At 43.4% G+C, this 23,509-nt stretch overlaps 1 protein-coding gene across 1 annotated transcript in view; it reads left to right on the top strand.

Moving 5' to 3' along the window:
- The window catches only part of CLVS1 (clavesin 1), a 105,540-nt gene that overhangs the window by 76,740 nt on the left and 5,291 nt on the right, over window positions 1-23,509 (top strand). Inside the window, exons 4-5 of the mRNA XM_065832057.2 lie at window positions 9,391-9,501; window positions 10,628-10,863. Coding sequence (XP_065688129.1) covers window positions 9,391-9,501; window positions 10,628-10,863 — 347 coding nt within the window. The remainder of the gene's footprint in view (window positions 1-9,390; window positions 9,502-10,627; window positions 10,864-23,509) is intronic.

Here is a 23,509-nt window from a genome sequence, read left to right as displayed (position 1 = left end):
CTTTCCCCAAAAAAATATGTGTGTCTCCTTGTTGAAACTTTCGGGCCCAAGATGTAGAACTCTGGCAAAGTTATAACAAATAGCAAATGGAGCATCACAATCTTAGCTATTGGTGGTGCCATGAGCAATGCCTATTTTTACAACCACGGGAAAAACATCAGTGTGTTCTCTGTAGTGCATAACACAAGGCTCTTCACTGCAAAATGGTCTTTGTAACTTGTTTCTTAAATGCGGGGTGTAAAAATGTCATGAAACTTAAATTGCTGTCTGTCACCGTAGAAACAACTTTCCTAAAAATATGTTTTCCACAATGTATCTTTACATCGTTCCACATATATTTTTAGTATTACCTGTATTTTTTTTGTTCTCCAAACTTATTTCAAGGACTTTCAATTATGGTCAGGTTTCTCATTACGAAGACACTGATCCATTATTAAAAAAAAAAGAGAAAGAGATCATAAAAGGGCAGACACAAAGAGATGATATTTTATTGCAGATTTGACATGTTTGTCTTCTCCTGTCAAATCAATGCTGTGGCTATGTGGGACTTTGCGAAAAACAGATACACGAAACAAGTTTCCCTTCAGCATGGAAGGCTAAGAAAGCTAAGCAATCTCACTAAGATATTAGAACAAGGACAGAGATTGAATCATGCAAATCACACACGGTTTTTTTCCCTAGGCTTCTATTGTTTTGAAGAACAAGAGCTTGTACATGAAGCAAAGGTGTTACAGCTGTCTGGTGTTTATTCAGTGCAGCATCAGTTGTCTCTTATTGAATCCCCCTGGAGCGGGGTTTCCACCATTGCACAGACATTTAGCATTTTGACTGCCTTTAAAAACAAAATATTAGCAGGTCACAGGGTTTTCTCACCCACCCATCCTCTTTCTCTTTCTCTCTCTCCCCTCTGTAAAAGAGAAAAAAAAAAAAAAAGAAAAAATATCTTTAACACAAGATCACTCATCAGGGGACATTAGTTGATGATGACAGAGGCCACAAAAATTGTTTTAAAAAGGGTTTGTACAAGGGCTAGGTGAAGGGAAACCTTCCATTTTAAAATGAGGCTCCAATCCAAAACAAATTAGGGCAAAATCCAAGATCCTTAGTGAAATAAGATTGGAATCTAGCTTGTGCTTAGCAGATAGCCTTAAGAAAATGGGTGCTAGACGCCTATGGTACTCTCAAGGAGCTCTATGAAGAAGTCAACATGGAGGATTTTCCTAACTTCTTGCAAGATGCAGAGCAATTTACTGGAAAAGGAATGATCTCCATTAAATGTTTCATTTCAGTCAGTCAACAAACACCAATAAAAAACCTGCTTCATCATTTTTTTCTGACCTGTGCGAGGTTATAATCTCATCACAATGATAGTTTATAATCTCCTTTACATGCCGCTCTATATGTGAATGCACATGCAAAAGCTTTAAGATGATTCTAGGCTTTGTTCAAGCCAAGCTACAGCAGATTTCTGTTCAGTGCCAAATACGTTGCCTAGCACTATAAATAACAAAATCCCCTTTTCTCCATCATCAGCTTTCAATCACAACCCAAGTGTAATAAGACTGTATGATTCCTGTGTAACACCTCGGCACTTTTGTAGGCAAGATGGAACGCTTTTCTGCAAAGTCAATAGGTCTCAGGAGAAGAAAGGCAAGTGCCATAAGACCTTTTTTAATTGCTTTTCTTTGACTGACTTTAACTAATGCTGTGGGCATTTGTCCTCACCCTGACAGTATGGCTTTCGTTGCCCCTTCGCTCAGACACAGGGCTATTTTGGCAGGGCACAGATGCATAGATAGAGCAAGTGGTGACGTGAAGAAAATAGAAAATAAGTGCTTTAAATATATGATGTAAATTCTCAGCATAACAATGTTTATCTAAAGAGGCAGTCTTTTACAGGGTATTTGTTTATAATCCCAGTGTTGGAAGAGAATTAAGGTGCTGTACTTCGTCCTTTTCAGGACTGGCATGCGCTAGACTGTCTCCTTTCAATAGCTTTTTAAATACTAGTGGACTTGTCTTGGTATCATCTTCTTGTCTGTCATAACTCCTTCGCTCCCTGTGTTTTCCCTTCAGAATGGGTGCAAGGCCTGTTTGTGGAAATACAAATAGCCAGGGAGAAAGGTTTAAATCAGGTCAGCCAAGGAAAACTGCAGATTTTTGGCTACAGTAGTTAATAGCACTAATTAATTTTCTTTAGAGCTTAACTTTTGAAAATTACTTAAAAAAAAAAAAATCTTCAAGTTATTCTTTTTCAAAAAAAGTGTATGTTAAAAATAGAACATTTTGGGGAGTCAAGTTTTCCATGCCAAGCTTTTTAACCCCAGTGCTCCTGGGTGGATTCTCTTCCAGATGGAAGGAAATTAGGGTTGTCTTTCCTTAAAGATGTCTTAATGCTGACTTTTTCTTTTTTTTCATCTAGTCCAACCCAGAAAGTCCTGATGATTTTGAGTGAGCAACCAAAGCTTGTAGGTCATAGCCAGCCAAGGGCTTGGTAGCCCATGCAGAGCAAAGCATCACAGCTGACTTGTGGTCACACAGTCCGGCCAGCACCACCTTCGTCCAGCAAGCCTCCAGGCCAGGCTTGCAGTATGCCCAGCACATTTGTGCAGCTTCTAATTAAGCCCTAAATGATTTTCAGCTTTGATGATCTTCCTGCTGTTTTTTCCTTCCCCCACAGCAAATTTCAGACGTTCATGTGCAGTGAGATACAGGAATAGAAGCGACTTGGCTTGCAGTCGTCCTCGCTTATAGAGAGCTGGGTATGAAAGTGTTTCTGAGCTACAGTTTACACCAACAATCAGGACATTGGAGACAATTTAGCCTGGTTTGCTACAAATGGCTGCAAAGATCATAGCAAGTTCCTAAACTTAGTGTAAAAATAGCCTCTGGCAAATCCACGTCCCTTCTCATGTGCCACCTGCTCCTGTGACCCAATCTACCCCTCCTCAGCTTAGCATGTGACTGTCACTCTTCCTGCTCCGCCAGAAGCTCCCTGGTCTGGCATTGCCCAATCTGACCTAATCCAGAGCAAACTGTGGTACTCCAGTCGCACACGTGTGGGCTGCGTCCAAATAATTGTGTCAGTGCTCTTTGTGTTATTACTTTTTAATGACCCTTTGAATTCTTCTCTGTGTACCTCCTCAGCTGAGCCTCTGAATGAACCTGCTGTTTCTCTTGTGATATAATTTATTCATCTTTCTTTCTTTTTTTTTTTTTTTCTGGTGAGAGCCTCAGTCTTCACCTTAAGTGTGTGAGACACATTGAAATCAACACAAGTACATGCCAAGCAAAATGGCAGCACCAGACTGTGGTGTCAGTCCAGCAGAGCCACCACTTCTGAGAAATTTTATGTTCCTAAATTATTCTGAGCTGGTTCAGCAAAGGGTTCCTTCTAAAAAGCTAGTGAAGAAATCTCCCTTTTGCCCCAAGGTTATAAGTTATTTTGTTAGACCAGATGATATGACAACATGATTCTATCATGACAAATCAAAGTTTACTGAGCAAATCCATGTTCTATAACCTGATTTACTGGTGCCATCTGCCAACACCCATGAACAGATGCTCTGTAGGACCTCACTAATGTGCAAAAATGACTGGGAGAAACCCACTGCAAATAACTGAATTTTAAAAGTTATCAAGTGTAGCAGTAGAGATAACAAACATAACAAAAAAAGTCTAGAAGAATGCATCCCAATGTTCATTTTTCGTTTCCATTTCCCTGACAGCAGTACTTCAGACTGTACTCATCTACATATGTGGGTATGTGGTATAAAAATAAACCAACCACTCATATTTTCCTGTGATTTTTCTCCAGTCCTTTGCTATTGTATCCTTCAAAGAAATGAGAGTGTTTTGGTGTGAGCGGTTGCAGTCACAGCTTACCCCAAATCAATGTTTCTTTCCTGATTGCTAAAATTCCTTTTACAATCACATTTGAGCAGGTCCAGACTGACATACTGCTAGCATTAATGTATTTTTTAAAATGGTTTTCCCCTACTCTGCAGCTATTTCCAAGCCCTGTGTACTCTGAGGGCATGCCAAGGTAGGAGCGAACGAGTTTGCAATTATTGCCACCAGCAACATTAATTTTGCATTCCTGTCTCTTCAAAAACACAGGGGAGGAAAAGAGATAACGGAAAGATGAGCAACTTGTCCAGATGGAGGTTTGAAACGTGCCCAGGCTCAGAACAGGCACCACAGCAAGCGAGTGGAGCATCCCTGGCTCCTGCAGCCCCAGGGACCACTCGGAGAGGTGTGGGAGCAGCCTGAATTCGGGGTCCCCACAGCCCCCCGGCACTGCCACTACCTCCCACAACATCCTGCCTGCGGGGTTTCCTGGAACTAAGCATTGATCTCTCAGGAGCTGCATTAAAATTAGAAGCTGAAGCTGCAGTGATGGGGGTAACACTTTGCCTTCTCCCCTGGCATGTGCTGTAGGGCAGCCTGCTCTGTCCGCACCAAGGGTGTTACGTGGCATCCATTCCAACTCGCTCAGGAAGGTGCTTTCTACAGACACAACCTATCCAATATCTGAAAAAATCATAAAATCAGGGAATAGCAACTTTCAACCACTGTCACTCTTTCAGAGGCTAAATTTGAATCTCAGGCTGGAGAGTAGAAAGCCTCCTTCCCTTATCGTGCCAGTCCATTAAAATTACACACTCACAAAAACTCTTCGTGGAGGAGCTATCACAGAACTATTAACAAAATCTCCCTGAACTATTAATATGGTCTGTAGGACCTCTAGTCCACCACGGGGACTGATTATGTAAGAGCACAGGCATGAAGACTCTGTTTTTATCCTCAGTTTAAATGACCTTTTGGTTTAAACAGTTTTGTTTATGACTGACATCTTCCTGAATCTATGGGAAATTATTTTCTTTCAAAGGAGATTATATTTTGATTTACCATAAACTGACAAGCATGATCTAGATTAAAGTGCATTTGGATAGCCAGATTGTGTATTTGCTTTTCTGATTGCAAACGGTAGAACTTACAAACTCATTTTAAAAATGTTTGTGTCACAAAATTCAGACGTCCTGTAACCTAGAAATATGCTACAATTCATATTTTGAGCTCAGGTCATTGGTCTATGAAGCCAGTTCACACAGTTCAGAAAGACTGGCCCTGAGCATCAGGTTGGATTCATTCCCAGCCTTGGTATTCCAAAGATTGTGTTGCTTTTCTGCCACACTTTGGTGTGAGGAGATGCTGGAAGATCAGCTTGATTTTTAGCTTTCAGGCATTTCAGAACAACACCACAGTAAAAGCTTTCTGATGCATACTCATGCCAAAAGCAATAGATGTTGTGAAGGCAGGAACAGGCAGAAATAGTGAAAAATTGTCTCTTATTCACCTCATAGCTATCGCTCCCAAGCTATTTAGCGGAACATTATGTACCGAGGGTTTTCAGTCCCAGGCTTATTTCAGCTCAGAGATTTCCCTGCATAGGAGGTCTGAGAAGGGAAACAATTATGTCTGTAATGTTTTCTTCTGATCTGCAGTCTTGGAGACACTTCTCCAATCTGAAATGAAAGATGTATTGAGGCCCTTATGAATTTTGGGGTGTCTGTGGCAGCCCCACTGTGGCATTCAAGTGTTCATTTCTTTCCCTTCTTCGGTCATGACATAGATGGGAATAACTGAAAACAGTAAAGAAAAATATATATCCAGTTTAAAAAAGACAAATCAGGCAAAAGAAGAGTCCCATCTATGGCATCAGTTTTGTTCTACCAACAGGAACAACCAAAACCCTGTTCTGTCTCTAGGTTTACCTTTACAGTTTGAGAAAGATGCTACTGCAGCATGGTTAAATGTATCCCTTATTTTAGTTCACTTCAGGTCCCAATGAAGAGGACCTGGTCTGAACTGGTGAGTGAGTGAGCTGCCCAAGCAGGTATTTGGAGACCTTGCACTGTTTCTTCCTGGCTGTTGCTGAGTTGCAAGTTAACTAGATCAGCACCAGCTTGGATGTATTTATTCACTCTGCAATTCCATCTCTGAGCATCATGCTAATATGTTCAGCCTGGTTTCCAGGTAAAATGACAATAGAGCCCACAAATAAGTAGACTAATTCCTGTGTGTTATATTTTATTTATGCCATTAGAATAAAATGTAAATATATCCTCAGGATTGTTTTTGTTGGTATGTTTTGTTCCTTTTTTTTTTTTCCATCATCAGGTTAAGAAAAGCTCCATGATGCCAGGGTCCTTTTCACAGTAGGCTCCAAAAAATGTACCTCATTATAAAATACACCTTCCCAAGGAATCACAAGACATGAGAAATTAAAAGAGAATTCCTAAAAGCAAAAGCTCTCTAGCAGAAAATCAATTTCAGCTACTTTCACCTTGCCCCAGGGAAAGCAGCAGAGACACTAAGTGGGGTGTGGGAAAGGTCTCACACATCTTCCTGGAACTGTGCAGGCAGACCTCCAGACAGGAGCTTTTCTTTCCAAGACAGCTCTGCTCTAATTAGGGACTTCTGCAAAACTGGTATGTTGCGGTTCCAAACAGTGTCTGGATGATTCCCATATCAAATTTCTTTGATTTAAAAAAAAAAAATTGTCTTTGTCCTTATTCTAATTGACAGCATTACAAATGCAGGTGGACTGAGGGATGAAGGTCAATTTGAGCTTATTGTGCTTAATAGGGTAAGGAACATAAATTAGCAAAAAGTTACACACACAAAAAATGTTCTTTGGTTGTTGTTTTTCTCCTGGCCATCATGCTGCCTTTTCAAGGGTTTTGTGCATTTTGGAGTGTACCTTCAGAACTAAAAGAAAGCAACTGCCTTTAAATAAAACTGTTACATGAGGGGCTTTCCTGTAACACTTAATCTACTGATGTACGAGACAGAATCTAGTTTATGGACTCAACAATCTATGTTGGGTGAACATAAAACTCATTTTCTGTATAGGAAAGTACATACTTCTCGTTAGTCAGCCTTTTCCAGGGGCAGTCTGCCTGTTTAAACCTCCGGCTGGTTCCTATAATTCCCAGCATTCAGACCTTTCTGAGTAATGTGGTATCATTAAGGTTGCTTGACATGTTCTAAAAAATCCACGTTCCCCCTTGGAAATGAAATCTGACTGATATTTCTCACCGAAGATTGTGATTAACATCATCTGTTTGTTCTAGTGAGAAGGCAGAACAATTTTTCTTTTTTGGGTCAGTATAAATCTTCATTTCTTAAAGTTATTTCCCTGTCTCTCATCTCTCATTTCTTTACTGTCCCTAGCTTAAAACTCAGACTGTATCTTCTACACTGACCTATGCTGATATGGTACAACCTGGGAGGGCTGTGATAGCCTAGCCCTAAAAAGCAAAGGAATCGAGAACTTCTGCCTTAGAGATACAGCTTGTGGAATGGCAGCCACCTTGAAAAAGACAGACTTTTTTTTAAAAAAAAGGCAAATATGGAACTTTTCAATATTTCTTAATATTATTTTTTTTAGAATGTTCAGCGAAAAGTTTCACATTTTCATTCCCATGTGGGAGGAAAGTAAGTGAATATGTGAATTTTGGATGAGATGGGCTTTTTTGGCTTTGGTCTGCTCTAAACCCCAATTTTAGGTAGGGCAGAAAACCACTTTGTCTTTCGTTTCACACTTCTGTTCATCAATGCTTTTTCTAGGTGGGCTCAGATTCTCTGCAGCTGTTTCTCAGCACAGCCCAGTTGAAGTCACTGCAACTTGCAGCACTGCAGTAGTTTATATCAGTCAGAGATGTGTCCCTAAACTCTAATGATTATTCCAGCAGAAGTGGAAATACAGTCTCCTTCACAGTAAATGAACACCTCAATAGAGTGTGTGCTATCCTTAAAAAGCTCAGTTCATAGTTTTCTGTAGTTTAAAATGGGATCACCTGTTATGTTACACTGTTTGGCCTCCTACATGCTGGCCTGACTACCCACTGCTCTCGTACATAGTATCAAATATTGAGATTTGTAATGATTTTGCGTAAACTGCTATGTCCGAGGTTTAAGCAGCTCACACTATTACAAAGCAAAAGAAAAATGTATTGCTTAGTGCTTGTGGCAGCTCACAAACGTTATTCAAGTTGACTGCCAGGGCAATCCACAGCCAGTGCTGAAGAGCATAGAGAATTCTGCCAGTCTGTCCTGAGTGGTAAGAGGTGGCGGGACACCTATGTAGTGCTAAATCTGGGAAACAATTAGACCTTGACATGCACAGAAGCTGTACCAAGCAGGTGTATAAAGGGATTTTCCATATCATCTCACAAATCTACCACATATCCTCACCAGCTGTGCTCAATCTCTGATACTCTAGAGGAAGGTGAGAGAAAGCCCCAGGATACCACGTGCTAATTGTGGGAGGAATGAACCTGCCTGAGTCTGGAAGCCAAAGCCCTGAAGGAAGAGACCTGATTATGCTCTTTCTTTATATGTTGAGCCGCAGGGGATAGGAGCACAGGCAGGATGAGGACAGCTTCATCAGGATCTCTCTTCACGGGAGAGAGACAGGAACCTCTCCTCTCTCTGGAAGAGCATTTGCACGCAGGAGCACCTGTTGTCCTGCTATTTATACAACACAAAAAAATCCTCGGCTTTTCCCTGATTCACATTTGTTAGATGAGGGTGTAGGTACAAAACGCCCATCATAATATACAACAACCTTTAAAGACATGCCAGCAACCTCCTCTTTTATGAAGTGTGCGGCACTGGCTGAGCAGAGCAGGGCGCCATTGCAAACACCTCCCTGTCGGGACGCTACCTGCATGCTAATGCCGAGGGTGTTTGTGCACAGCCTGGCAGCCAGCACCGGGCTCCAGCAGTTTCCATGGTGCCGTCATGGTGCGCTCGCCCTACACCTTCACTTATCAGCATTTCCCACCCATCCTCCTCACCATAATATGCTGCTCACTCACCCTGAAAGGTCAGCCATTGTAATGATGATTTTAGCAAGGGGGAGGCAGGGAGGCTGAAGGGTGAAAAGGTGAGATGTGTGCAGCCATGTGCGTGGGAACCGGAGAGTTTGCCTTATGCGGCACAATGAGAAATTAGAAAGCTTCCCCTCAAGGGAGCAGTGCTCATCATGCCCCCCTCTCTTCCCACCCCAGCTGAGTCAGATGCCCTGATGGAGTTAAAAAATGTTCTAGAGAAGCGTCTGGAGACCCTACTTTAAATCATCAGCAAGTGATGCGTTAGTGTGCAGAGCGGAGAGGGGACTGCGCCTGCTAACAGAAGAAACCAATGCGAACATTTCCAGGCATCTTTCTTTTTCCATCTTCCTCTTGCCCCCGCTCCCAGCAAGCCCAGTGCTCGTTGAAGATAGAAAGAGGCAGACTTCTTCCTCTGACTTTCATGCTATTGTCTGCTGGGCTAAAGCACTGCATCTATTAACTCCTTTCCTTTTCTTTCTTTCTGTAGGACAGCTTTCCTGCCCGTTTTGGAGGAGTGCATTTTGTCAACCAGCCCTGGTACATCCATGCCCTGTACACACTAATCAAACCGTTCCTCAAAGACAAGACAAGGAAAAGGGTAATTAGACGGGGCTGGGGAGGGTAGGAAGCTCCAGAGCTGGAGTAACTGAGTAGCTGCCTGCTTTCTTCCTTCGTTTTCTTTCTGCATTTTTCATATGGCCTCAGAGAATTGCTGCTGTTGTTAAAATTTAGAGTTTGCCGTGGTCAGAATTGAATCAATAACTCAGCCAGGGACTTGAAAGTTGTTATCACTAATAAAGTGTAAATACATTTTAACAGGACGTGCTCAGGGATAGAGAGAATTGTCAACGTGGAGGGATTATCAGGCCTGGCTGAAGTCACCTGCAGTGGAGGAAACTTCAGCTCAACTGTTTTTGTGGGAGTAAAATTTTGTATTTCATTCCTTCAGCAAGTAGGCTGTTTTCACATGGTGGTAACTCACTTGTTTCCACAAAAAAAATACCCACGTCTGAAGGCTATTTGCTCACAGTGCAGAAGAGGCAAGTCTTCCTCAGTGGAAGCCATGCGAACTGAGGTCCTGCAGTCATCTTAGCCATTTGTCCTCTGCAGTCTATCAACCATGGGGTCACCCCTCAGAAGGCCCTACAGCCCACCCTGGGGTGTGTCTGAGCAGGCAGGACAAGGGTAGTACCAGCCTGAAAGCAAAGAGGGATTCAAGAGACAAATGTCACTGAAGCAGTGCAAAGTGGGGACACAGACCTGCACCCCTGGGAAACGTCAGTCCTGGGGTGCAGGGCTGGGTTGCCCTCTCAGACACTGAGGACCCACTCTTCACATGTTTCAGTAAGCTCCACAATCTCCCTTTTCTTCTCACTGCTCTTTATACAAGTCTCTATCCTCTTACAGTAGTAATAATCAGTCATTATTCCTGACTTGCACTTTCCCTGATTTAGTACTTAAGAAGGTGAAAGTATCATGTGCCAAGACTAACTAAATCAGGATTTTCAGAAGTGTTTATGGTGCCAGCCTAATTCTTCAGCTGCACATCCCAAAGCTAATCCCCCTCCTGCCCACCTGCACCAGCCCTGAGCACTTCAGAAATTCCCACCTGAAACTGCAGTGTCAACTAATGACAGTCCACACCTCATTAGTGTTGTTATTATTGTACTTAATGAAGTAAGGAATCAATGATGACTTTGAACTTTCTTTTTAATCTGTTAAAGATCTTTCTTCATGGTAACAACCTGAACAGCCTTCACCAGCTAATACACCCTGAATGCCTGCCCTCTGAATTTGGGGGGACTCTTCCTCCATATGACATGGGGACGTGGGCTCGAACGTTACTTGGTCCCGACTACAGTGACGAAAATGAGTACACCCATACCTCCTACAACGCCATGCATGTAAAGCACGCATCCTCCAACCTGGAGCGGGAGGCTTCACCCAAACCCATGAAAAGGTTAGTGCTGCCTTTGAAATCATGTCTTATTTGTCTTTTCAAACTGCTTTGGCATAAAACTAGCAAGAAGGGCTGGCTCATCTGGCTCGGAGAGAGGCTGTAATTTGGCAAACATTGATAGGAAGAAGTGCTTCATCCTGGACTGTGCTCTTGGTATAGCAGCAGAAAGGAAAACTCTCTGTGGAACCGTAATTACTCCTCTGATTACTGTGAAAGAAAACAAGGGGAAATTAATGAGCCCCTGCACAGAACATTACAGAAAGTATATCAGAGTGAGACGCTGTTCTGTACAGCACACTGCGGCCAGCAGCACCACTTCAGTGCGAGTCCCTGCTACTTGCTGCTGCTTCACTGCTGCTGACCCCAGCTGTTAACGTGAAGGCTTTTACCTCCTCGGAAAGGCAGCTTTTGTACGATGAACACCACTGCCCTCTAAAGGGAAAATGGGCTAGTCTACTCCGGCTGCTACTGCTCCCGCTTTCTCCATCCAGCCCTGCTTAGGCAGCAGAGCTGCTCCTTTAACACCTTTGATTTTAGATGTAGTGGTTGTGCATTCAGCTCTGAATGCTTCAAATTACACTTCTCAAGGGTATCACCCTCAGTAATTTGCACTGATTGCGGGGATGTGGTGAGGAGAGTCAGACACCTGGCATGGGTTTGTAGGTGGTATGGCGGAGCCAACACCGGCTGCAGTGAGCAATGTCCAGGTCAGATCCCCTGCAAGAGTGTAACATCTGTGCTTGCCTCACCCTCCGTGCCGCACTCCTCAGAACTGCCTTCCATGCAGATTGCAGTGATGCTTTAACTCGCTGATGCCACTTGACGAGTGTGGTGCTCACAGACACGGCATCACTCTGTGTGACAGGGAGCGGCCATCATTTTGTCACAGCAAAATCAAAGCTGACAATACAGACAAGCCATAATGTCATGCAATTAATTTTAAAAGTCTTTCATCTTCAGAAGAAAAAGAAATGCATTCTTGATTCACGGCTCCCTCTCAGGTCAGAGGGATGACGCTCTGCCGCAGCTGCAAAGCCAAGCCTTGTGCTGGAAACACCTACCGATGCTGTTAAGTCCTATGAGTGCCATGACTTACACGGCCACAGGACTGCAAGGCTACAACCCTTTGCAGGTTTGCAGCCATGGCATGAAAAGAGGTGGCCATCTGCATAGTTGGCAGTTCTCACTACTGACTGCCAGTCAAGGGTGAGACCTAGGATGAGTTTATGGATCTTGTCCCAGAGAGCTGGTTTTAAAACAAGTTTTTCTCTTTTTTCTTTTCTTTTTTTTTTTTTAATATTAACAGTGAAACACACTGTTTCAGAAAGATGTTAAGTAAATATTCCATAATTATTAAAATTTCTATACTAAGAGTGTACAATTTATGTAGCTTTATAGAAAGAAATCTGTAGTTTTTAAAGCTCTGAAGTGTTAAGACCTGCTTACAGGTAAATCTTTGCTGAGGATCAGATTCTCAGTTGCAAAGAAGGGAGGGTCTGTGTCCTCAAGGGAGAACCTCAGCTTGTAAATGAGTTCAGTGCCAGAAAACCCTGCCTTGAGGCAAAGGCTTCTTTTATAATCTGTTCACTAATACAAAAGTGCATTAATACAAATATGGTGAGTGGATGAATCTAATTTGTCATGCTGCCTCAGGGCAGACTAGATCTAACTTTTAGCCTAATTTCGTTACTTGGCAGTTAAGTGAACCATCTGAACTTGTACCCTGTGGTCATTACAAGCTTTTAGAGGTGAAAAGTTCACTGCTTTGACAGATTTTCTCCTATGAGTATTTTTTTTTTTATTCTTTTTTTTTGCCTGAAATGCATTTTGGCCTAACTTGAGGTAAAATCCTATGCTTAGAAGCATAATTTTGTGCTTTATTAGATTTATTAGACCAGATTTATATCTAAGGCCTATTAAAGAGCCTACAGATTTCTACCAGCATTACCTGTCTTCATATATCCCCCCTCGTCCCCTCTTTAGGTTCATACATCTCCAACACAACAAGGGTCCCAGGCCATGGCTGAAACTCCTGGATACTCCAGTGAGGTTTACCCTAGCCATAGGTGATCTCCTAACATTAGTCATCACGATTACCTCACAACTTCCCTTTCCCTTTTTCCCTTATTAAGCAATTTTGCAGTTTCATTAAAAATGTCTCCTCCCCTCCTCCACTTGTAGCACAAAAATCTTTAAATTCTTGAGTAGACGTGGTAATTTTGTAAGCATTTCCATGCTTACAAATGTTGAGTTTACTAAAAATGTTGCTGACCCTTCCTTTAGCACATATGTTCCTCCAAGAGGAGTAAGTACATATTGCACTCGTGTGGCCCTGCCTCAAGTACTGTGTGCAGTTTTGGGTGCCTCAATACAAGAAAGACATCAGACTACTAGAGAGTGAACAAGATGGTGAAGGGTCTCCATGGTAAAACTTCCAAAGAGCAGCTAAGGTCACTTGGTCTGTTCAGCTTGGAGAAGAGAAGGATGAGGGGCTATGTCATCACAGTTTACAACTTCTTCAAGGGGGACAGTGGAGGCGGATTTGCTGATCTCCTCTCTCTGGCGACCAGCAACAGGACATGAGGAACTGGAATGAAACTGCTTCAGGGGAAGTTCAGGTTGGACATTAGGAAAAGGTGGCTGATCACTGGAACAGGCTCCCCAGGGAAGCGGTCATGGCACCAAGTCTGTCAAAGTTCAAAGAGCATCTGGACAATGCTGTTAGTCATATGGTTTAGTTTTAGGGAGTCATGTGAGGAGCAGCATTGTTGAGGAGTCATGTTGGACTCAATTATCCTTATGGGTCACTTCCAACTTGAGATATCCTGTGATTCTATGATTCTATATGAAGACTGAACCTTCTCGGTTTTCTGTAATTTCAGGATGAAAAGCCTTGCTGAGCAATTACGGGTCTTATCCTCTCTGACTTCCCAGATATTGCTGCAGATTTACCTGCTCAGTAATTAGCTGTAGGGGAGGGGAATGTTTATGAGAGGTGGATTTATCCCGAGCTTGTTTGCCCCCAGAGCACTGTCCTGCTTCATGACAAGGTGCAAGGTTGCAGGTTGACCCTCCTGGCTCTGTGGCCACTTGTAAAGCTGCACAAGCTAGCCCTCATTACAGCTGCCACTGGGCCAGTGCTGTGTTAAAGCTTTCTTAATCTGGAAGCTCAGTGCTGCTAAAATAGCCTGAAGTCTTGCACTGCGAGCACAGTGAAGAGCCGAAAACTGTGAAATGTAGTACAAATAATAGTAATTCTGAGTCAGAAAATTGCTGATCTGGCAAAGCTGGGAAGAGAGGTCTGTCTCAGAGGCTGCCATCCTGCACCTAGAGAGAAGCTCACCCTGACCATAAGCTACTCCAAATAGCAATTTTAGTAGCAGAGATGCTGAGAAATCGAGATAGGAATTACAGATACGAAGGAAAAACACTAAGAGATTGAATCAGAAAATAACAGACCAAAATACTTTTGTAGCCACTTAATCTATGTCAGAAAATGGATGCAGAGCAGAAGAAGGAGGGAATTTTCATGATGAGACTGAAATGTAACTGAAGTTGACACCTGAAAATTAAAATAAGTCTCAAAATGCAGACCAAGAGAAAAAGCAGCACAAAGCAGCAGTGCAAGGATGCAAAACTAGAGCAGGTACGTGCCCATATGTTGGCTTGAGGAGTGACAGCAGTGCTTTGGCTCCTGTCACCAGGACAGATGAATATGAATTGAAACAAGGTCACCTGAGAGTTGTGAGGAAGGTGAGGAGAGCAGAGAGTGTATTTTTCCAGGAAGAAGCTATAGAAGAGAGTGGTTTGTTCAACCTTGCAGAGCAAAGGTTGAAATGGATGTGATCGTTCTCTACAAATGCAGGAGGAATAAACACTGTGGAGAGAGAATAAGTATTTGAGAAAAAGGACAACACAGATCAAATGGGTATAAGCTGACCAAAGTGTACCATGGCTACAAATTAGAGGTTTGCAAGCCATCAGAGAAGTGAGTTACTGAAACCTCTTGTCAATATGACAACCTAACAGATACATAAGTGAAAGGTCTGAAATGAGGTGTCTACCAGTGGTCTCAGGAGACTAGACTTGCTCATCAAAGTCTAATTAGGTTCCAGTTTCTGCTCTCCTTAACAGCAATGGAACGAGAACTTCATCTTCTTCCCAGCCACAAGCAGGGGTAGTTTTTCCCTGTGACTTGAAATCGCACAAGATTTGTTCTCAAGAAAGAGTCCTTGTTTACTTAAGAGAATGGAGGCATTGTAGACAGGGAAAGAACTGAAAATCCTCTTAAAAAAACCTGCCACTGACTCTAGTTAGCAACAGGATCTTGAAAATCTTGAGATTTTACTAGTTTCTATAATATGGAGAATCTTTAATCAAAACCATTGCAATCGTCTGTTTTCTACCGGAGGCCACATGAAGCCCCACTGGGTCAAAATCAAAACAGTGGAAATTGCACTCCCATCTGCAGTACTATCTCACACCCTGGGAAAAATCCCAGAACTCAAGTGCTGTATGAACAGATGGGAAACACAGCAAAACAGCTGATGACTCCACATAATGAGTCTTAATGGCCGGGGGAGGGTGGGAGGGGAAGGCAACAATAACAAAAATCCATTCAGAATATATCTATTTATTAAGATTCAGCTCAGTGATGTTTGAAATGGGAAAGGTAATAAACATGCAAACCAGCATGAATATAGTAATGGCAAATTCAGTTAAATATGAGAGCTTGGCTGCAACTGTTTGATAATCACGGGAGCAGCAATGGCAAGAGACACTTCCCCTGTCTTGGGGCATCTCTTCTGAACCCTCTACATCCATGCAGGGAGCCTACCACTTACAAGTTGTGGGATTTGAGAGTAATGTAAATGGTGTGAAAATTTGGAGCACAGGGAAGAAAATCACCTCCCTTTCATTTGTGGCCAAACCTTCTGTGAGCCCTGATGGTCAGAAAGAGGCCTTGGGTTGCCATAGTCAACAGGGAGCCAGCACAAAAGCAAAACATTTGCCTGAGGCAGTCATGCTAAGCTTCGGTTGGTGAGCTGTTGTTTCTGGGAACAGCTGGCAGTTTTATCTGGGTGTGCAGTGTAATGAATAGTTATGGTGGAGGGTTAAGCCAAGCAGTTAAAGAGCCAGAGACTGCTCTCAACATATCACTGTGCCAATAGCCCATAGCCTTCTGGCCAGTCACAGTGAGAGAAGCATACCTGCATCTATCTGGGTACCTAACTGCAGTGAGTGAGCATCGCCAGCTGGGGAGATGAATTCAGTGACTGGGGAAGATGTGAAAGAGCTCAGTTCTTTGAAGAGTTTCCTCTTTGCATGGTGTCACGCTGCTTTTATGCTCAAGTCCAGCAACAGCAAGTAACCTGCAGTAGCACATTGCCTCCCTGAGACTTGCTTTTCTTTACAAGATCTGCCCTTCTGCAGGTGCATCTGGGTCACTTCTTGATGTCTGAACTTGATCTTCAGTCCAAGTGACAGAGACTGTTCTCTGCCCTTGCTTGTTCCCTGTGCAGTCACCAAGCACAGTCTGGGAGCTGGATGTTCCTCCTCTGCCCTCCCAGGCATCAAAAGAGCCCTCACTTTTAACCTGCTGCCAGTGCAAACAGGTCTGAAAACCTAGTGTAATTTAAAATTGCCCTGCAGAGAAAGAAAATTTTACCTAATAGCTACGTTTATAATCTGCCCAAACAACCTGTGATGTTTAATCAAATTCATTTAATTAAAGTTTATTTAAGGATAACTTTAATCAAATTTGGGGTTAAAAATTCTTCTTAGGATAACATGTACTGCAAGAGCATTACTATCACCAAGTCAAGCTCATTAGAGACTCAGAAAATTCACAGTTAGGGTAAAACTTTGAAAGAAGAGCCAAGCATGCTAATTGTGAAAATCTACGATTTATGCATCAAGAGAACATTTCCTTTTTCTGCTGTGGAGTAGAAACTTACAGAATCATAGAATCATTTAGGCTGGAAAAGACCTTTAAGATGATCAAGTCTAACTGTTAACCTAAGACTGCCAAGTCCACTTCTAAACCATAGCCCAAAGTGCCACATTTACACATCTTTTAAACACCTCCAGGGATGATGACTCCACCACTTCCCTGGGCAGCCTGTTCCAATGCCTGACAACCCTTTCTGTGAAGGATTTTTTCCTAATATCCAATCTGAACCTCCCCTGGTGCAACTTGGGGCTGTTTCCTCTCATCTTAAAGGCTTTGAGCACCTAAAGATGCCTAGTGATTCATCAAAAGCTCCCATATCAAGCATTTTGAAAATGCGAGGTAAAAACCTGTTGGAATGTGTTGCCCCATGTTGTTGAGTCAGAGCATGTGGATTTTTAGAGTGAAAGGATTAGAGTGAAAGGATTTTAAAGTACAGATAAGGGTTTGCTGTTATTGCCTCCTGAAGTGTATGCTTTCGAAAGGACTGATCTTCAAATGAACTTGTTGCTGAAGGTAACAGTTTGTTCTTGGAAACAGGATCCCAGAAGGAAGGGTATCACAACTGGTATACAAAAACGCTGACTGGAATAGTTTTAGATCCAAAAGGGACCATTCATGGGGGCGACTTGTGTAAGGTTTTTATTTATTCGGACTGGTTCCTCCATATGCCCAGCTGGGCTGTGCAAGGCAGACCTTTCTAGTTGTTATCCTTGGTGTGACCTTAGTGTTCCTTCACCATATGTTTCTGCTTTTACGGGTCATGTTTTATGCCTGCCCACAGTCAGCACCAATTTACTGCAGAAGTAGTAAAATACCAGCAAATAAAAATCAGTATGAAAATGTGTGAAAACTTCTCACTGCCCATGGATGGCACCTGGGTTGCTCTGCTTGTAGCTGGGCTGCATTTCCACATGGGCTGAGGCAGAAGGGAGATACTAATGAGCTTTCAGTAAAAATAGCTCTATATTATGTGAGATCTTGTTGCAAGGCTTATATTCACTATTTTATCATGAATTATTTCAAACAATGGAGAATTTATGAATATTCCCGTGGAAATGCTTCCCCCATATGAAAATTATGAATGAGATACATCTTGATAGCAAAGCACATGTCCTAAGGACATGCATATCATGTATTGTATGAAGTATCTTGTAACATAGATTATTAGCTGTTGAACAGCTTTATAGTTTTTGACCGGAATTCTGCTAATACATCAGCGATAAATGGAAAGGAGCCGGTGGATCTGGCATGTCAGCAGGTCCCATGGAGGCTGCAGGGGAGATGGTGCAGAATATCCTCAGGGCCGGGAGTGAGAGAAGCTGAAGAGGAGGTAAGAGTTGCAAAGCCACAGCTGACCAAGTACGGGAGGGACAGTAGCTTGGTGCTTGGAGTCCCCTGGGGCAGGGCAGGAAATCATTTATTCCCGGAGGGTATCAACAGTGAGGCTTTCATCTGTCTACAGCACTCACTAGTGCACGGGTATGAAAACACAGGCTGTCAGTGGGAATGGCAGAACCCATGCTGTTCAGGCTGCCTGAAATATTGCACTGTAAATTATGTCTTCAGCTGGCTATAAATTTGCCCAAAGTTTAGTAGTTTAGATTAGAGACATGACACTTTATAAAACAAATGGTTTTACACTGCTTATGTTTTTTGCTGCCCTGTGAAAAATCCACCTACATCTGGCTGAGTTACAAGCCTTTGAAAAGGCAATTCACACATGCTCTGAAGAAACGTATTTGATTTTAGCATTTAATGACCCCGAGGTTTGCCTCATGCTTTAGCTTGACCTTCCAGAATAAATAAACTTGCTCAGCTTGGGTTGATGGTTCAACGCCCACAATGTGCATCTCCTGTCTAGGCCACGGGGTGCAGAGAGCTTTTTGTAATTACAGCTTTTACTTGTGATCGCGGCAACTTTTGCTGTGCTAGGCCAGGCTGTGGCAAGACATGAAGCTGTGATTTGTCAGACTGACACCCCATGCTCTCAGGGCTGCTCTCCTTGGCAGGAGAGTTGGAGAGATGGAGATCCAGCAGTGAACCCAGATGGGATACTAGGAACTGGGGTCACTGGGATGGGAGCCCCAGAGCGGATTGAAAGATGTGGCAGGCATACGGGACTGGAAGCAGCTGTGCTAGGAAGCACACTGTGTGGGCAAACAAATGCCAATGGTTGGGGGAGGACTGATGGAGATCAGGAATGATCCTTTGGTTAAGCCTGTTGGGTGCAGCCCTGGAGAAGTGAATCCCTCTCTCTCTCCTGAAGCTCCTGCTCTGGGTTAAACCAAATTCACACAGATGGTGAGATTGCACATTGTTTATTTTCAGCCTGCCAAGCTGTAGACTCTGGGGTCTGATTTCCAGAAATACTCAGCGCTCACCTGCAACAGAAATCAAGGGGACATGTGCTTTGAACACACAAGCTGCCACGTAATGTTGAGACCTCTGCCAAATCGGACCCTCAGTGCTGGGAAGTGGGCACCCCATATTAGAGGAACACTTGGACCCTAATCTCACTGCACTTCATCTCTCCACATGCAAAATGGAAATTTAAAAAAATCCTGACAGTTGTAATACGGCAGTAAATGAATTAGCATTTAGGAGGCACACAAGTACTGCCTTGATGAACTCCACAGAAAAGCTCAGGAGGGAATTAACAAAGGCTATCTTCAGAGCAGGCTTGGAATAATATGCAGCAAATGTGTCACAGAGCCACACACTGAAGCGCTAGAAGAAAGCAAAATAAATAGCCACTTAGTAGCTCAGCATCGTCTACCCTGAGCACTGAGGAAAGAAAGAGCCCTCCAGGAAAGAAGAGTGCGTGCTCCTGGTGCAACGCTGGGTTGCAATGCCCCCACGCACCCCACCGAGTGACTGCTGCTCCCACAACCTACATTTTGGCTTTTCCCGCTGAGCCAGTGCTTGACTTTCCATCCTAAGTAGTATATCTGCAGGGGTGCTTTCATGCTGCAGTGCTGTTCTTGTTAAGGACAGGAAACTTCTGATGTAGGATGGGGGAGTAAAAAGACTGTTACTCTTTTCTTTTGGGGCTCCATCTTCCCTGTTACTGCCACATAGAAGTGAAGAGACTGTGATTCAGTAGAAAATCTGGTTGAGATGTTGGGAACTGGAGTCACTGGAATGGGAGCAAAAAAGACAGACTGAAAGATGGCGCGGGTGTAAAGGACTGGAGTGTCTGAGCAAAGGGACTGGAAGATGTTTGACTAGAAAGAGCACTTGGTGGGCAAGGAAATGGGGATGAGCAGGAAAAACATGAATGGTAATGAGAAATGCATGTGTGTGTGTGTGTGTAATATTCATAAAGTGGGGGAAGAAACCTTTCTTCATTACTTGGCCTGGATGTCTTTTGTTTGGATATCATATTCTGCACAATTTTTAGCAGCTTTTGCCAAATCTCCTGTAAACTGGTGTTGACTGCTGCTGCAGTGTTGTTTTTATTTGACTCCATGACTAGGCTTTACCTTTTCATAGGTGATATATTGCACCCCCGCGAGTAAGGGTCTTTCAGAAATTCTTGTCTGAAGCCAATACTCCTGTACCTTATATGTGGAAAAAAAAAAAGAAACAAGAAAAAATAGGTGGAGGTGTCAGTCTATAGCAGTGAAAGAAAACAGAGAGGACAAGCTCCCACCCATGCCTTTCCCCTACTCTGGACTTGGGACACGACTGAGGCAAGATCTTGACATAGAAGCTCTGAGCACTTAGGAGCAGCAGATACCAGGGAAATCCCAACTGATCAAAAAAGACCAGGGTGTGCACCTTAATTCCAAGTTTGGTGGCACAGACTGACTCCTGTCTTTATTGCTCAGGTACAGCCTCTGCCAGAGGAGTCTGGCCGCATCTGCCCTGCATAGTGCCTGGCTTTCACTCTCCTCTGGGTCTCAGTGGCCTTAAGGCAGAAGACTGTATGTGCTATGCCAAATACTTAAGGATTTCTGTACATTTTCACAGTTCAGAGTGTCTGCAGTAAGCTGAGAGCTGTGTCATAGCCCACCAGAGACCTGTTTTTACAGCAAGTGCCAAAGGGTGCTGCAGCCCCTGGGTGTGACATGGGCTAAACGATTGGACAGGACAGGGTACACAGCTGGCCCGGCCATGGTTACATCTGAATGTGGCACAGTGTCATCTCTGCTGCTTTTTGCTGCAGACCCTGCAGTGAGCTGTGCCCAGGATTTGCAGTGAGAAGAAGCAACTGTTGGGGAAGGAGGAGTCTGGAGAGAGCTGGCGGGCACAGGGAGGATGAGGGGCTGCATGCTGGGGTTCATTCTGCAGCAGTCACCTCCTCAGCAGTGTAGATTCACTCACAGAGACTTCTTCACTGATGTGGTTAAGCACAGATCCCGGCCATGATTGTCCTCAGCTTTGATGTGCCAAGGCACTACTAAGAGGCTTCTCCCTAGGATGTGCCAACCATCAGGGGGAAAGATGGTCACTGCTGCCATGGTGGCCACAAGGCCAGCTCCTTTTTAGGAAGCGTAGCAGCTTGTCACTATTGTCCTGTGGGCTAAGCACTGGGCTGGCAGTAAACTTCAGCCAGAGTTTTCATAGTGCTTTGCCTTGTCTCACTATGTTGGTGGGTCACTCAACCAGCTCAGCTGTTCCCCAAGGCACAGATGCTGCTTCACCTCTTGGAAAAGCACAGTTCATGTATCAAAGCTGCCCCTCTGGGAAGGTCTCTGCAGCACAATGCTGCGCTGTATTAACACAGGGCAGCAAGTCAGTGCGAGTGTAGGAGCTGCAGAGTTGCACAAACAAGAGATTTCAGCAGGGCTGTGAGACTGGGCAGAGCCCTTCATGGCGTCTGCACTGGAGTTGTGTCCTGCTGCCTGTGCAGAGCTTGCCTGCATCTGCCTGTATCACCAGCAGGAGCACACATTCTCTCAAGGTGCCTTGCCCATGCATTTAATTTTCAAGTGCTTTAAATACTAAAAGAGTACCTTTTACCACAGTTACTTCATACCTGCACATCTGCATTTTTTCTGTAATACCGAGGAAAAAAGCCTTTGTTTTCCCACCTGATGAAGACCTACTCTTGAGGTGTGTTGCAGAGCATGCTCTAGGGTGCTTCACCCTCCTCTGCAGTCTGATGGGGAAAAAGTAAGGTGGAGAGAGAAATTGCCCCTCAGACCTTGTCAATACAAAAAGTCACAGATGTGATTAAAAAAAAAAAGTTTTCTCTGCTTATTATGTTCTGTAAAGGGAGTGGATAATTGCAAGATGAACAGCCCTGAAGCACTGGTGAAAGAGGAAAGGAATTAGAGGGAAATGAGCAGATGGGAGGTGAGAGGTAGATGAATAGAGTCACACGATGTGATCTGATTGATCGGTTGTAGTATGTCACACTGAGAGCCTGAAGCCCCCTGCACTTGGGGAAAAAAACATGCCACCCTCCTCCTTCCTCCACAAAAACCCGCAAATGAAGCCCAGCACAAACGTAATACGCTCCTGTGAGCTGCAACTCATTAGCATTGCTGTGATGAAAAGCATAAAATGAGGGATCAGAGAACTGGAAGATGTCTTTTAAGGTAAGCATGCCATGATACACTGGCAGTTACTGTGCAGGATTTCAGTATTTATATTTTGATATTTTTGGTATTTTATATTTTATGGGAAACAAAACTGATTCCAAACAGTCATTGATTCCTGTGGGCTGATTCACTCCAGCTGTGCTCTGACAAGGGCCTTCTGAAAACACTGTAGCTAGAAGGCCTGCATGCAGTCTTCTTACATGATCTGGCTGAATTTGAGATAGTTACATTAAAATGACCACACACACATAAAGCCTTATGCTCTCATATTGGTCTACATATCTAAGCAGTGCTGTCACTTGAAATATATGGCTGACTTGCTGGAGAAACAGCTGGATAATGTTGATTTTCCAGACTTCCAAGTATTCCTGCAGAACAGTAAAACAATTATGGGGGCTTTGATTGACGCTTTAAATGGAGCACACTCAAACAGTACCTTCATTTCAGAAGTGAGACTGAGAATTCATTTATCTTTCCATTTTCATTTTGCTCTCCTAAGCAAGGCTACCTAGCCTGGGAAATTAGGCTAGGAAAGTCTATGGGCATTGACTTTGTCTGTTAATTACTTCAGATGTAGCTTACAGCCCATGATGATCATGTTGCACTTTTACAGGAGCTAAGTCTTCTGCATTTATGTATCATTTTAAAGAGAGACAGGCATAGGGTCTGCCAGCTCAGGGCCTTACACAGTGACCTTATCTGTGAGATACAAACTCATAGTTACTTGTGTTAAAATTTAACTTAAGCAGACCCCCCATACCCAAGAGTCTTCCAAATAGGTTATCAAGAATTGTTAGGTGAGAACAGAGGAAAGTCAGAAGGTTTTGAATTCAAATATACTAATATATAATTCCAGAGTTTCAGCACACAGAGGACATGAGCCACATTTCAGGTGAGTATTGAAAGTGACATAGTGCGAGGCAGTTGTGGCTGTGATACAGAAGAAACATTGCCTCAGAAATCATGGAACCTGTTGCCTCTGGTGTGAATATGTAAGAACTCTTCAAAACAGGGACCCAAATGCAGGTAACCCATGAATCATATTATATGAACAAATGTTTAGAACAGGTCACATGAATTGCACCCTGAGAACACCATTTACAGCACAGAGTGATCATAGACGTCTGGTGGTGACACAAAACAC

The sequence above is a fragment of the Patagioenas fasciata genome, chromosome 2 (assembly GCF_037038585.1).
Source record: "Patagioenas fasciata isolate bPatFas1 chromosome 2, bPatFas1.hap1, whole genome shotgun sequence".
Lineage (NCBI taxonomy): Eukaryota > Metazoa > Chordata > Aves > Columbiformes > Columbidae > Patagioenas > Patagioenas fasciata.
This window is presented reverse-complemented; position numbering and strand designations above follow the sequence as displayed.